Below are 14,086 nucleotides of genomic sequence, written 5' to 3' on the forward strand. Positions count from 1 at the left end.
GAGGTGATCAAGCGGAAGTACACGACGTTCGCGAGATTTGCGAATTTTGCGAGCCGATTTGACAATTGCGAGCGCCGAAAGCTGACAGCTAATTTCGAAAGGCGCCTTCTCTTTGATTTGACGCCCTTGACTCGAGAAGATGTAATCCGAAAATGGTTTCATCACACACACCAACCTACCCTTCGTCTCTAATATCTATCCTGTAGTACATTCTAATCTCTAATGAAAGCAAATACTACAGCAGACGATACTTCGGTAAAATGAATTTCAAAATTCAATAAGCGCAGCTTCAGGGATCGCGCAGTTCTATTTCCGGAATATCGGATATAATTCACTATTCGCAACAGAATTACGATCTGAGTGATCTGTCTTAATGAAATGTATCACTAAAATACGGAATATTTCTTAAGCATTGTCTGATATTTTAGGAGTTTGATTTTTTCACAACTAAAGTTGATTTTTGAAGTCATTTTATGAAGGAAAGTTCACAAGAAAAAATCAAATTCCTCAAATATTGGATAGTACTTAGGAAGCACCCTGTATATTTATCCAGTTATACTTAAATGTATTCAAATAGACGTCCAGATTCATGCGGACATAGGCGGAAATAGAACTACGTGATCGGACGGCTCGAGAAGCGAGAGAGTTTCCGATCGGGTAATCGGAATCGCTCGATAACTCGCTGGATGACGAGCGTTTATTCGCTTTCGAGGTGGCTTAGGCTGCACGAGATGAGAAACGGCACGAAACGGATTCTCACCCGGAAAAGTTGGAAAGCAGTATGGAACACATGAAGGTTACGCGGCACCGATTACACAGGCAAGTTTCTATAGCCGTGATTAATATAGTTCGCTTCTGGATCGCGTCATCGTCGGTATAGATATACGTCCGTCACACTGCGGACGTTCGAGACGAGTAATTTCAGATCGCAGGTGGCATCGATAGGAAGAATTTCTCCTTGTTCGCAATCAATTTTTTCTTAATCACCATCATTATCTCCGCAGACTGCCAATTTTCACTCTCACGCCATTTGAGTTTCCTGTTTTACGAATGCGTAATCTTTCTCGATAAAAAAAAATAAAAAAAAAGGAAAATGACGTGTTTTCTTATATAACAAATTAATTAATGTTTTCTAAACTAATTAATATTTGCATCAATCGGTCTAAAGCAAGAAGCGATTTGTTGAATTGCGCATTAACCAAATTCGCGAGACGAGCACGTTTAATCAGAAGATTAATCTAATTCTCTAATTTCCACGAGGGAAAGCGTAAAATCATAAAACAGGTCACTTATTTTTAGAGCTAGGATTAGCGACGAAATACGTCCGCGGTTTTTATTTATTTTTGCGGATGAGACCGCGCGAAAGCACGTCGGTTGGCGAAAGAGAGAGACTCGCGGGAGCTCGGTTTCGCGACGAACATTTCGTTACCGAAGCGATTACGGTACTGGCGACTGCCAAAGCTCATTTGTTTCATTCTGTTACCCGGGATACGACCTAGTGTGTAAGAAAGCACGTTGGTGTGAAAATTTCAAGGGCTCTCTCGTCGTTGCCCTCGGCTCCGTTTAAAACTGCGCCGCGGAGATCGTTTCTACAGAAACTACGGCAGTCCGCGTTAAGAATGCGCCGCACGATAAGCTTGAAAATAATATCAGCGCGATTAAATAGCACGGCTTAATAAACGCATATATGCAATATGCTTTAATAAATAATTTTTTTATGTGCTTTTGTTGTAATCTAGAAACGGAAAATTTAATTTATTACTTTTGTTTTTGTTCTAAACTCTCATGGGGAATAAAATTGTTTGAAAGGAATGAGATGTAAAACGTATGATTTTAAAAAATCAGGAAAAAAGTGGATTGTTGTATTTCTCATGGTGATTTAATTTTATTTTCTTGATTTATTAAAAAATTACAAATGTTCATTCTTTATACGAAACGTAAAAATTAAACAAAGAAATATAAAATAACTTTATTTGTACACACCATGGTATATGGTGGGAATACACATTAATTAATTAATTTTGCAAGCGTAACTATACATGTATTTATGTTGATATTTTCAACGTGTTTAAAATTCAAATTACTTGATGTATCAATATAAGAATAAGACTTTTATTAATAAAATTTTAAACAATTCTAGTGTCGAAAGAAAATAAAATAAAAATGAGACTTTTTAACAAATAGCAAATCAAAAACGAATAAATCACGGATCTATGAAAATTGTATCTGATATATAATGAGCCTGGAGATGTATGTAAATATCCAATTACAAGTATAAAGATAAATACAAATAATAAGTTTTGGACTCAGTTAAAAGTTTCAGTATTACTTTGAAAAATTGCCATATAATTACAATTTTCTTACATCTTTTTTCATACTAACGTTAAATTTCACGTAAAATATATAAATGAGAACGCGCAAGTCTCTTTTGACATGACGCGGCGAAATGTAAAGTCCTTTCTCGGTATCAGAGGGCGGTTTTTGTCTCGGAAAGAAAGTCCGGTGCCATGCCGGCTGGTCCCGTGCGCGCGCGACAAAAGATAGAATTCGAGGTGGAGATTAGATCGGCGGACAAAGGCGCGGAGGTATATTGAAATCACGAGCATTCCGGGGAGGATCAAAAGCGGAACGTTTTCGCTCCGTCCATCCGTCCGTCCATTCGTTCCCGCTAGATGTGAAAGCTATCAAAGTATAAAGCGCGTTGAATTCCTCTCCATAGGTATCTCGCCGGCCGCCGCATTCGCGCGCTCGCTATCGATCCCGCAAAATTTACTTTCATATTTGCGATTCAACGTGAATTGCGTGCGTGTGATGCATTCGTGGAGAAAGTCGTCGTGAATTCAGCAATGTAACTATGTAACAGAAAATCACAATAGATGCGTTTATTTCCTTTCGAGCAATTTTTTATCATATGTTCGGTAACGGTCGACGAGGAAACATTATAGTAGCCAGTATTTCTAAACCCGTGATTTGAGATTGGATAATAGTTTGTAATTACACGTTAATTTTCAAGAGGAAAAGAGTTTCTTTAGTCAAGTAAACGTAAATAGTGCTTGACATTTCCTGAAAATCTGAGATATTTTTACGAACTTTTTGCTGGCTTTATTATTTAAACGTAATAATAGTTTTTCTTGCGTCAAATATATAAATAATCATTTTAGAATAGCTTCGTGTATTAATTTTCAAGCAAAATGTCTATTATAAATTTTTTAAAATCTTTTGTGTTAATAATAATTATATTAAGGAATATTCTTTGCTACTTATTAATGTAATAATTAAATTTGGAACAGGTTTTATTAAAATGTTTTTAACCGTTCTCTAACGAGTTTTGTCTTCACGTTAATTTTTTCTTATATCGATGAATATTCTACACTTGCGTTATTAATAGCAATTAATTTTGGCAAAGGTTTTATTAAAATTTTTTCAACCGTTCTGACGAATTTCGTTTTCACGTTTAATTTGCTCTTTGATGGACAGATGGATGGATGGGGACGGACAGATGTGAGCAGCGTTCCACTAAATTCTAATTCAATTTGTATTAATCGTGATTGCGCTAATAAATATTCAACCTTCTATAATAAGTAATAACACACAGAGTAATCGAATAACCAAAGTTTTATTATTATAGAAGCTTCATTATTTTATTAGTATAATTAGGATCTTTTTTATTTTCGGGAATCATTTTAATCCCGCTTGCATTTTTCACAACGATAGTGCTAATAAATATTCTGGTAATAATTGTTGAATATGGAAAAATCTGCATTAAAATTTCTTAATTAATACTCCACAGAGCTGCATTAGTATTAAAAATGGGGCGAATTAATAAAATTGTTTTTCAACAATAACGAAACATTTCCACGCCTCGTTGGCACAACAGTCATTTCCGTGAAATCGAAATGGCTTGTCGCCGATTGTCGGCGTGTCGGGGCATGTGTCGCGAATGGAAATGTAGAATAGTGAAAACTGTCGTGCACTCGCTCCGCCAACTAAATCCACCTCGATTATCGATTTCCCTCCCACGCGCCGCCACGTGGAAAAGATCACCTTTGCGGCGATTCGCCCTTCGCGCACTCGTCCCACAGATTTCAGGCAAAGCTCGGCAAAGCATTCCATCGCCCGCATGGGCCGACGTCTTCGAAATGTTAGCTATAACAGAGTTTCCCGGCTCGTGCGCTCGGAATATTTGTTACCTCGATAATGTCACGCGGGCAATTAACGGTCTAAAACTGAACTATGTACTTTATAGGTTTAGTCTTGATAATTATGAGTGAACTCGGAGAACACGAAAAACACGAATCTGCCTCGTGCCAAACTTATTAAACCCTTCGAGCTTAACGAGGCAATAACGATATAAAAATATTATTCACCTGAAGTTTTAAAATATGTACTGTGATAAAGTCACTAATCGAGTTTCAACGAAACGTTAACGCGATTAATCTTTAATGGTTATGAGCGAAGAACGTTTCAAATGATTTTTACGGCATTAATATGATGAAGATCCACAGATCGAACTGGGTTAAACACGGGTTGGTGAAAAAAACTATAATAATCTACTTCAGCGTCTACTGCAAAATTCACAACTATAGTTTCTCAATTCCGACGTAAAAAATTAATAATCAATGGATGCAACGATGAATAACAACGTGCCGTCGCTTCTGATTTCTTTAGAACGGCGAAGGTAAGAGCCATTAACATCTCGACCAGGTATTGCAGCGGTGAAGGTAGGTGCATTGAACTGTTGCCGAAGCGCGCCCTGTACGCATCTAGTTCCGTCTGTTTACATACCTGGGTACTCGGCTAGTTTGAGGATGCTGAAGAAAGAGGGGTCTGGATACCGTGGGGACCCAGAGGAGGAATGAGAGAGAAGAGCGGGGGCAACGTGGCGGTAAATGAAATATCGATGTACCCAGCGCGTACCCTACAGAGAAACGCCATTTACGTTGATCCTACTCGAGAGGAGCCGGGGAGATTTTTTCGAGCTCACCTGCGATCTTCGCGCGAAGCCTCGTGAGTCTGATTCCCTTCGCGAGTGTTGACGCTCGTGGAAGCGAAAGGATATAATTAACTGTTTGTCAATCGTTCGGTCGCCGCGCAGAAATGCCGCGTGACCTTCTCGTGCCTCGAAAGTAAATTGTCGCTCGCTGTACAGCGCGTTCTGCAACGGGTAACTGCGAGTTCCTGTTAAATTAATTAACGCATTGCGCAGTTACATTGATTAACGATAAGTGGATTAATTGACAATTTGAGAGCCAATTTCTCAACACTTGAACGCGCTATTTGTTCTTTCCATGTATAATATTCTATTTTTTAAATATCTCAGACATTTTAAATATCGAAACAAATATATTTTTAAAAGCCCGAAATTTTAATTTATGTAAAGAGATAATTTGACTTTTTGCATATCAAGATATCTAATTTGAAAAGTAATGCGGTTGGCAGACACCCTATACAAGTCGCGCTTCATAAACTCGTTGCTTAGATGAAAATGATCGCCAGTAAGTGTGTCCCTCGCTAATTAGTTCTTCGTGTATCTACGCAACAAACTCAAGCGGCTACGGCGAAAGGGAAGTGGTCTTAACGCAAAAATAGCTGTAACGAAGGGAGAATGGTAAAAGTCAACGCTGAAGGGGTCACTGTCGCCATTTTGAGCCAGCCATCATGTCACCATCTTATCCGCATCTTCTTCAGTCTCGACCGAAGTAATCACGAGGTAATCGTAATTTTAATGGTTTCCCCTTACCGCGCGTCGACTCTTAACGACTTGGGATCGACTTCACGATTTTCTTTAACGCGTGAAAAAAATTACGCCCGTTCAAAATGGCGGCTCGCGATCCATCCAGCGTTAGAGAGATCATGCGATCGACCTGGTCCTGGGCATGTCGGCCCCGAGACCGCTGTCCTCGCTCGGCGATCTATACTCCTGGCTATCCCGCGGTAGAAGAGGGCCCGTCACTCCCAGAGGGTCTCCCTCGACGTCCACCAGTCGTCCCGGACGGCAACAACCACCGGGCGCACCCCTCTGCGAGAAATCAGATGTCCTATCATGTCCCGTGCGCCTTTTCCGCGTTGCCGCGTAAAAAAGAGTGCTTATCTGCTTATTTTCTTTCCTCGAACGAGGGGCGATCGGCCGATCGATGATTTCATCGACGCGCTGGTGAAGTGATACAAGAAATATCCCCGCGGGCCGTTATCTCGCGCGAGTCCGCAAATATTTATTCGCAACGACGTTGACAAACGTCATTTTCGCGGGTAGATATCATCATATAATTTCCGCAATGATAAATTAGTGATTGCGCATTAAAAAATATACCGAAATTGAATAAGCATAATTCAAGTTCAAGAGATAAATTGAGAGATATTTCTATCTCGCTTAATTAAATTAAATAAGAGTGTAGGCATGATAGATATAATTAAATTGATGAAATAATAAGTAGCATTATATATATTTATTGGTATTAGAATAATGATTAAAATTCTAGTTAAATACGTGATGAAAATTAACAACATTATGATGATAGATAAAATAATTTTAAAGTTAGATGTGTTTAATTATAAATAAAATGATTAGTATTCCGATATTATAAAATAAAATAATATATTTATGATTATTAAAATAACAATTGCGTCAAATTCTAATTAAATAAAAAAAATTTAAATGATAAAAAATGACAATTAATAGTACGGAATATATTCTGTTATGTTTTAATTCCTTCGTTTCCTTGGAATGATAAGATATAATTAAATCACGTACTTAATACATTTAAGCTTATTTCACGCGGTTCATTAACCTTAATATCAATCAGCTCGGACCCACTTGGTTTAGTGGCAATTGCAGTTCAAGCACCGGCGAAATTAGCAATTGTACAATAATTCATCATCGATCGACGTGTCGCGCGTCGTTCCGTCGGCAACATTTGTCTCCGCGTGCAGCTGACACTTGATTTACGACGCTCTACCGAGGCTCTACCCGGACGCGTCGGCTCTACAAGATCACCAGCGAGGGGCCGGAATGATCTACAGCCGATCTACGCGCCTGTGCGTCGTAAATCAAGCGTCGATTCGTCGGTCCGATTTTTCTAGCCGAACGGATACTCGCGGGCAAAAAATTCGCTTCGATTTTGTACTCGCGCGAGGTTTGGTTGAGTTTACTGTCGATTCTGCCGCGCGGAGAACGAAACGCTTTTTAGTTCTCGATTTTCGCGATCGCTTGGCTCGCGAAGAAACCGTGAAACGGAACGGAGCGTCTCTTAATGTTGTTTTTAGTGAAAGAGAAGGTGGGAGGAAGATGGTGTCTGGCGAGCACAGCAGCTTTCTACTTGTCTGTTAGCAGCAGGCATCTAACAGATCGTATCCAACTAATGATAAGAATTAAGAAAAAGAATGTCGCAACATCTTCTCACAATGAGAAATCCTAATTATATATCTTTCTTTTAATTGCGGTGAAGAGAGCGTTCATATAAACTATAAACATAGAAAGATTATTTAGAGCATAATTATAATTATATTAGAAATTAGACTAGAAAGGTATCATAAATGTATAAAGTGTATAATATGTACAGCGTTATTTATATTTTGCATTCTATATTTACATAATTTATATTATAATTTACGTGTTATTATATAAATTATGCGTATTATAATATAAATTTCCGTTTAATTATAATTATGCAACGTAATCGTAAAGTGACATCCGATGCTTTGCCCTCAATTACTCGCTATCGATTCCCCCGAGTTTTGGGCAAAATATGATTAATTAAGTGTTTGCCTTTTTTCTATAATTATGATTAATATAATAATCATAATTATAGAAAACAGGAAAATATTGAATTAATTATAAAAGAGAGAATAAATAATGGCCCAAAATAGGTATGTTTCGAAAAAATCCAATACGATGGAATCGATTCTCGAATTGCCGGCAAACACGGATTAATCGCAGGGAGCAAAGTAGCGCAGCATGTAAGTAAGATTATAAAATAATAGTAATAGCAGTAGCGGTGAATGAGAGCCAATATAAGTAGAAGAAGAAGTATAAAAAGTAGAAGAAGAGAATGCTCACAGCATGGCATGATTCCAGAGAAAGTAAAAGAAAGAGAAAGACACGCTGAGGAAAAGCTGCGCTTGGACGAACAAAATTCGTTCGAATGAACCTCGTGTCGGTAAAATAAACAACGTAATTAATAATAACAAATTACTAATTATACATAATTTACTACAACTAATCTTATTACGTGTACTAAGAACGAAGGAAATTGCGGCGCTAAAAGTATGTAAATGGATACAAAATAAAAAAAAAATCAAACAAAATGATTAAATAAAAAAGAAAGAGACGAAAAAAAAGATGGCTGTTAAAAGTCATATAATTTATTTCCCAGTATTTTTTCATGATATTACGTGTGAATTTAGCGCTACTGACCCTTTTTATCTGGTAGAAGAAATTCGAAGGTGTGGGTGTTTCAAATCGTACAGGCTCGTACGTATTCGGGTAACGTTAGAGAGGAGAGGCCATTAAATATTATCAGCGTAGCAGAAACATGGCAAAATTGTTCGCCGCGCTCGAGGCCATGTCATTTACTCGACGGATCTCGATATTTCCTTGTACCGGGAGCGAGTTTTGTTCATCATCAGGCAGCTGTTGTTCTCAGCGCGGAAGGAGAGAGAAAGAGAGAGACAGAGAGAAAGAGAGAGAGATTGTAAAGAGAAAGAGACGAAGGGGCTGCAAGTCATTTTCCTAAAAGACGAGTCATGCTTTGTTCGAGGAGAAGATAACGACAGACCGGAACGATCAAACGGAACAGGATCGATCGTAATGGCGATCGATATTGCGCGCTTCCCTTTCTTTTCTCTCTCGCGCGCGCGAGAGCGGTATATAAAGAATATTCTTTCCGCGAAACGGCCTCCGAGAGGATCGCGGATCCCTCCACCGAGGGAGATCCTTCGTTCTTCCTATAAGAGCGTCCTCCTTTGTGCGTGGCGTTCTCCGTTGCCTCGCACCTCTCCAATCGATACCTGATCGCGGATATCCATCCTGCTTCGACCGCCGGTCGCAATCTGCGTCTGTCGCCGTCGCCGATAACGAGCGATAATTATTCTATTCCCGAATGTCCATTCTCATATTTGTCATTTACATCGATTTCCCTTGTGGTCTCTATATAATTGGTCTCCTTGTATAACGGTGATGATATTTAAATATTAAATATAATTTAGTGTTTCATCATTGTTATAGCTATTACTGTTTAAGTATCATCATTGTTATACTTAAGTTTATGAATAAATAAATGTATGGTGGTTGTGTGCATGGAGGGGGCCACCTTGGATGACCTTGATATTTTGGTGTGTTTTCGGGGTCGCCCTCCTGAGTGACCTTCGGAGTGACCTTCAGCCCGGGCTCATTGTTGGTTGGGGGGTTATTAACAGGGGGAAGTTTGGAGACTATGGCGGCTATTTTGAGTGTTGAGCGTTAATGACTGCGGTGTATGTGTCGAGGTGGTTCACGCGTGCACTTTTCGCGCGAAACGAGGTGCCACATATGGGTTCGTGGCATGCTTTACAAGCTCGTTTATATACATACATAAAGTTATTAACCAAAAAAATTTGAGAAACGAGCTTGTAAAGCACGCCACGAACCCATGTGACAACGATACATATTATACCATCATCTGATATTTTCTAAATGTAAAATAAGCAGTGATCTTGTTTTGAATAGTACGCGTTCCAAGCAAATCTCGCCGGTGGGTAAGTTGTAAAGCGAGATCCCCTATCGGCGGGGTGGGTGCGGGAGGGGATGGGCCGTAGGTAACGATATATATACGAGTATATACACGGAGACCAGTTGTCACTTGTCACATGGATTCGTGGCGTGCTTTACAAGCTCGTTTCTCAAATTTTTTATGTACATATATAAACGGGCTCGTAAAGCACGCCACGAGCCCATGTGGCGCCTCGTTTCGCGTGGGGGGTGTGTGCGTGGGCTGTTTCGACATATATATTGGTCATTTGTGCCTTCCAATACTCAGTATGGTTGCTTTTCCAGGCTTTTTTTTTGTTAATAACTTTTTAATAAGTAACGAGCGCGGGCTAAGGCCTTCTGGGGGTCACTCGAGAGGGTGACCTTGGCAACATGCTGGAGTATCGGGGTCATCCGGGGTGGTCCCCTCCATGTACAATTACCACCAATTTTATCTATTTATGGTAATACAAATCTAATAGTTTCAATTAAACGTATTACTCTCTGAAATTTTGATGCCGTGATTATACGAGTTCTACTTCTTTTCGCGGCAATTATTTCAAGCTGTTCTCTGATGTCGACTATTATAAATTATGGCGCTTTTGTTACGAATTATTAATCGCTGTAGGACATTTCTCTCGGGATTGGCTGCCTTTGTTCGCATAATTTCGCTCGTTCTCGGGTAGACGATAATTTTCCTAACGGCCGCAATTTGTCGATTAGGAAACGCGCGCCGCGCCGACGAGGAACTTTCGGGGAATATTTCCCTGTTGCTTTCCCCGCGGAGTCCATCGACAAAGGGCGGGTACACGCAAAAGCGATTCCGCGAGTGTCTCGGTAATTAGGGTGAGCAGAGATCCACAGAACAGTGAGTGAAGAAAAAGAGAGACAGAGAGAGAAAGAGAGGGAAAAAAACTCGGTTCCATACATCGTCGTTGTAGAGATAATAGAAAACGTGTACGTGTGTCTGTATACGTGAGTAACAATGCGCGCGACGCGCATATGGTCCGGGATTTATGCGTGTGATACATGTTGCGTGTATGTTGAGTCCATGTGTGAGTTTTGCGTTCTATGTAAGCTCGAGGGATATGAATAAAGAATGTGGGAGATGAGTTTAACTTACCGGAAGATCGTGCAGCGAGGGAGTCACTATCAAGTCCGAGTGAGCGCGGTCGCCTTTTCTCTAGAAAAAGAAGTATAAAGCACCGTTTTAAAAGCCGTCTTGCTGGACGTTCGTTTCTTTCAAGACTTCCTGCCTCCTAAACGCGCGATTCACATTCCGGTGAAATGGCGTGACGGTCGTAAATCGCCGTCAGGTTAAAATGAGTTCCCTCGACGCTTTATCTCAATTTTGATAGTTCGTAGTCGCGAGTGTTGGTCTTTTCTAAAGAAATAACTATCTCGAATTGACGAAAGGACGAGTTAGCATATTGTTTTAAAGTTAAATTTTTTGCGCAATTTCTATAATTATATACACTTGCATAAAAAAAAAGTTCGTATTCTAATATTTAAAATGATCTTAAAATAAATTTAGATTTATTAAAAATGCATTTCGATCTTTATTTCGAATTTAATGATTCCTTCTAGTATTGCCATGATAAAAATAATGGGAATCCATTTTTGCTTGCATTGAAATGGGTTATTCCATTTAAATTAATTAATCTCAGAGTAATCATTACTATTCCGAACGTTTTACATAATTTGCATGTGTTAATATTAATAATGCACATATGTTCCAAATATAGCCGGTATGTTAACGCATATATTCCTAATCCCACAAATTCTTATATCTCTCACCATTATTATACTATATACAGAATAATCCAAATTTATTGGTATATCAGAGTTTTGCTCTAGAAATACTTGATAATTTTCTCTTCGTTGAAAATGAAAATTTCCATGACAAGTACATATAGTCTAAAACTCAACATCTCTCGAGATTTGAATATTTTACATGATTTGAATAGTTCATTTTGAATACTCTCAGCATTTCGGAGTTAAAATAATGTCGGTTAAAGTTCACTTAAGGACTTACCCTGGTCATTGCTATTCGGGGTCGGTAAACGAGATCGTCGAAGGCCGCTCTGTCCTTGTTGTCGACCAACTCCCTGAGCTCCGTCAGCAGCGTCAATTTCTCGTGGGTGTTCAGCAGGTCGCTCAGACTGACGATCAGGTCCTCTATCGTCAGCCTTCTCGTTCTATAATCCGCCAGGAGTTGAGAGAGCGCGGCTCGTTCGCTTCTTGCGAGGACGACACGCGCCTTCTCCTCCACCATGGCGGCTGTGGCTGCCGAAACGGTGTGAACGCCACTCCGATGCCTCCACTCGTTCGTGCTGCTCCTTGATTTTCGAAAAAATTGATCGGGAATAAATCGGACGACGTCCGGTAAAAATAATTAAACGACCACGGGGTCGAGAGATGAATATACAAATAGATTCGCGGCATTGAACAAACTTAGAAAATTCAGCGTTTTGCCTTGCTTGTATTTGTGGTAGACTAATTGATTTTTTAACAGTTGTTAAACGTTGTATGTAGATTATATTAAAATTTAAGTTGAAAACGATTTACATGAATTTTATCCAGGCTGCGACGATATGTTGATTTTAATTAAGCTAGCTTCAATCAATATTCACGATTTAATTAACCAAGATTTATCAGCAAATATTATTCTTATATATTATGTTATATAAGTTTAATTATTAATTTAATTAACGTTATTTAATTCAAATAATGATTTTTACGTAACGAATTAATATTAACGTTTGAAATAGAATTCATCAAGAAAATTATCAAGAAACGTTGTAGCGTCTCGTATCAAGTATTTCTTCGTAAATTTTTAATTCTACATCTTTAAAATACAAATTTATTTCCGTTCTTCACTTTCTCTTCGCTTTTTCTGTCCACATAAATATGATACAAATTTTAGGTACAAAATTAATAAGAAATAATATTAAGATTACACACACACACACACACACACACACACACAAACATATAAAAAAATATATTTTTTAATACATAATGGAGAGATAATAGAAGAATAGATTAGATAATAGAAGATTACTCTCTAAATCTGAATCAGTGAATAGTCATTGATTCAGATTTAGAGAGTAGATTAATCAATCATTCAATGTATCAAATACATTTGCAACTTACACGGGACTGGGTGGACGATGATTCCCGGGGCTTTCCAGAAGTAGGGTATCGTGTTCGGGATATCGGGTGTTCGGGACCACTATAGGCTGGCTAGTGGTACACGAATGGGGTACTTTGCCGACATCGCGTATCAGCAGGCTCATCCTCTTGTTAGTCTTCAATATCTGAACAGCCTCATCGTGCGTCGCCTCTTCGAAGCTCTGCCCATTCACTTCGATGATTTGATCGCCCACCTGTGATCATTCGCGAGCGTCTCATATTGCTGCTCGAGTCGCGAATGAGATAATCAAAGGTCGTAAACAGAATGGAACAATTTCGCGATAAAAATAATATTTATTACAAAGTCATTAAGAAAGGAATATGCTGCATAAATAAATAAATTAAATAATAAGCGTATTAATGGACATTCGTCAGTTACACTCAACAAAGTACACTTTCGCTAGAAATTGCGCTTGCTGAATTGATCGCGTTCGTTTCTCGGAGATCTATCGCGGGTTGTGAAAGATCCAGATCTAGTAGAAAAGCGTGCATGATTCTTACAAGAAGCCCGGCGCGATCGGCAACGCTGTCTTTGTCGACGCCCGTTACGTAGATTCCGAGGCCGTATTCGAGGCCGCCACGGATCATCAGGCCTAGAGATTGGCCGGGTTCGATGCACAGCTCGACCTTCCGCGTCCTCGGTCCGTAGCGGGAATCACGGGGCGGATGAGGGGGCGGCGGGGACGCCGGACGACCTTGGCGGTCCATCCAGCTGCAGGACTGCGGACGACCCGACGACGACCATACGGGGTGACCGCCCCGGCAGCGGGGGTCCAAGGCGGGTCCTCGCACCGTCATGCTCAGGGTCCTGCAGGACTTCAGCATCTGTCGGAACGCGAAGAACGTTGTACAATATCACGGCACGCGGATCAAGAGATGCGAAAGGGACAAGGGGTGCGATTTTTTTATAAGGAATGGAAAATCTGTACGAATTCTTTGAGCAATCGGGGCACGGATTTTACGCGGCGGGAATTTATTATCGATATCTTCCATCGTTATTTATTAACTTCTACAATACTTTGATAATAAAGACAAGAAATATTGACCTTCCGTCTGTATACGTGGGTCTACGGCGTCCGAGCTAAAATAGGAAAGAGGCAGAAAATATGAAATAAATAATTTTGATAAACAAATGTTTATCAAAATAACTATAAATACGTCAGCTAT

The 14,086-nt window shown here is 39.6% G+C and overlaps 1 protein-coding gene across 12 annotated transcripts in view; it reads right to left on the reverse strand.

Annotated features, from left to right (window-relative positions):
* Dysc (whirlin protein dyschronic) overlaps positions 1-14,086 on the reverse strand; it is an 81,746-nt gene that overhangs the window by 33,465 nt on the left and 34,195 nt on the right. For 10 of the 12 annotated variants that reach the window (XM_071794375.1, XM_071794367.1, XM_071794373.1 and 7 more), the window contains 5 exons: positions 13,421-13,744; positions 12,881-13,113; positions 11,760-12,063; positions 10,848-10,907; positions 5,865-6,019 (listed from right to left, as the gene is read on the reverse strand). In XM_071794375.1, the coding sequence (XP_071650476.1) occupies positions 5,865-6,019; positions 10,848-10,907; positions 11,760-12,063; positions 12,881-13,113; positions 13,421-13,744 (1,076 nt within the window). The remainder of the gene's footprint in view (positions 1-5,864; positions 6,020-10,847; positions 10,908-11,759; positions 12,064-12,880; positions 13,114-13,420; positions 13,745-14,086) is intronic. The other 2 variants (XM_071794378.1, XM_071794374.1) reach the window with 1 other exon arrangement.

The sequence above is a fragment of the Temnothorax longispinosus genome, chromosome 11, assembly GCF_030848805.1.
Source record: "Temnothorax longispinosus isolate EJ_2023e chromosome 11, Tlon_JGU_v1, whole genome shotgun sequence".
Classification (NCBI taxonomy): domain Eukaryota; kingdom Metazoa; phylum Arthropoda; class Insecta; order Hymenoptera; family Formicidae; genus Temnothorax; species Temnothorax longispinosus.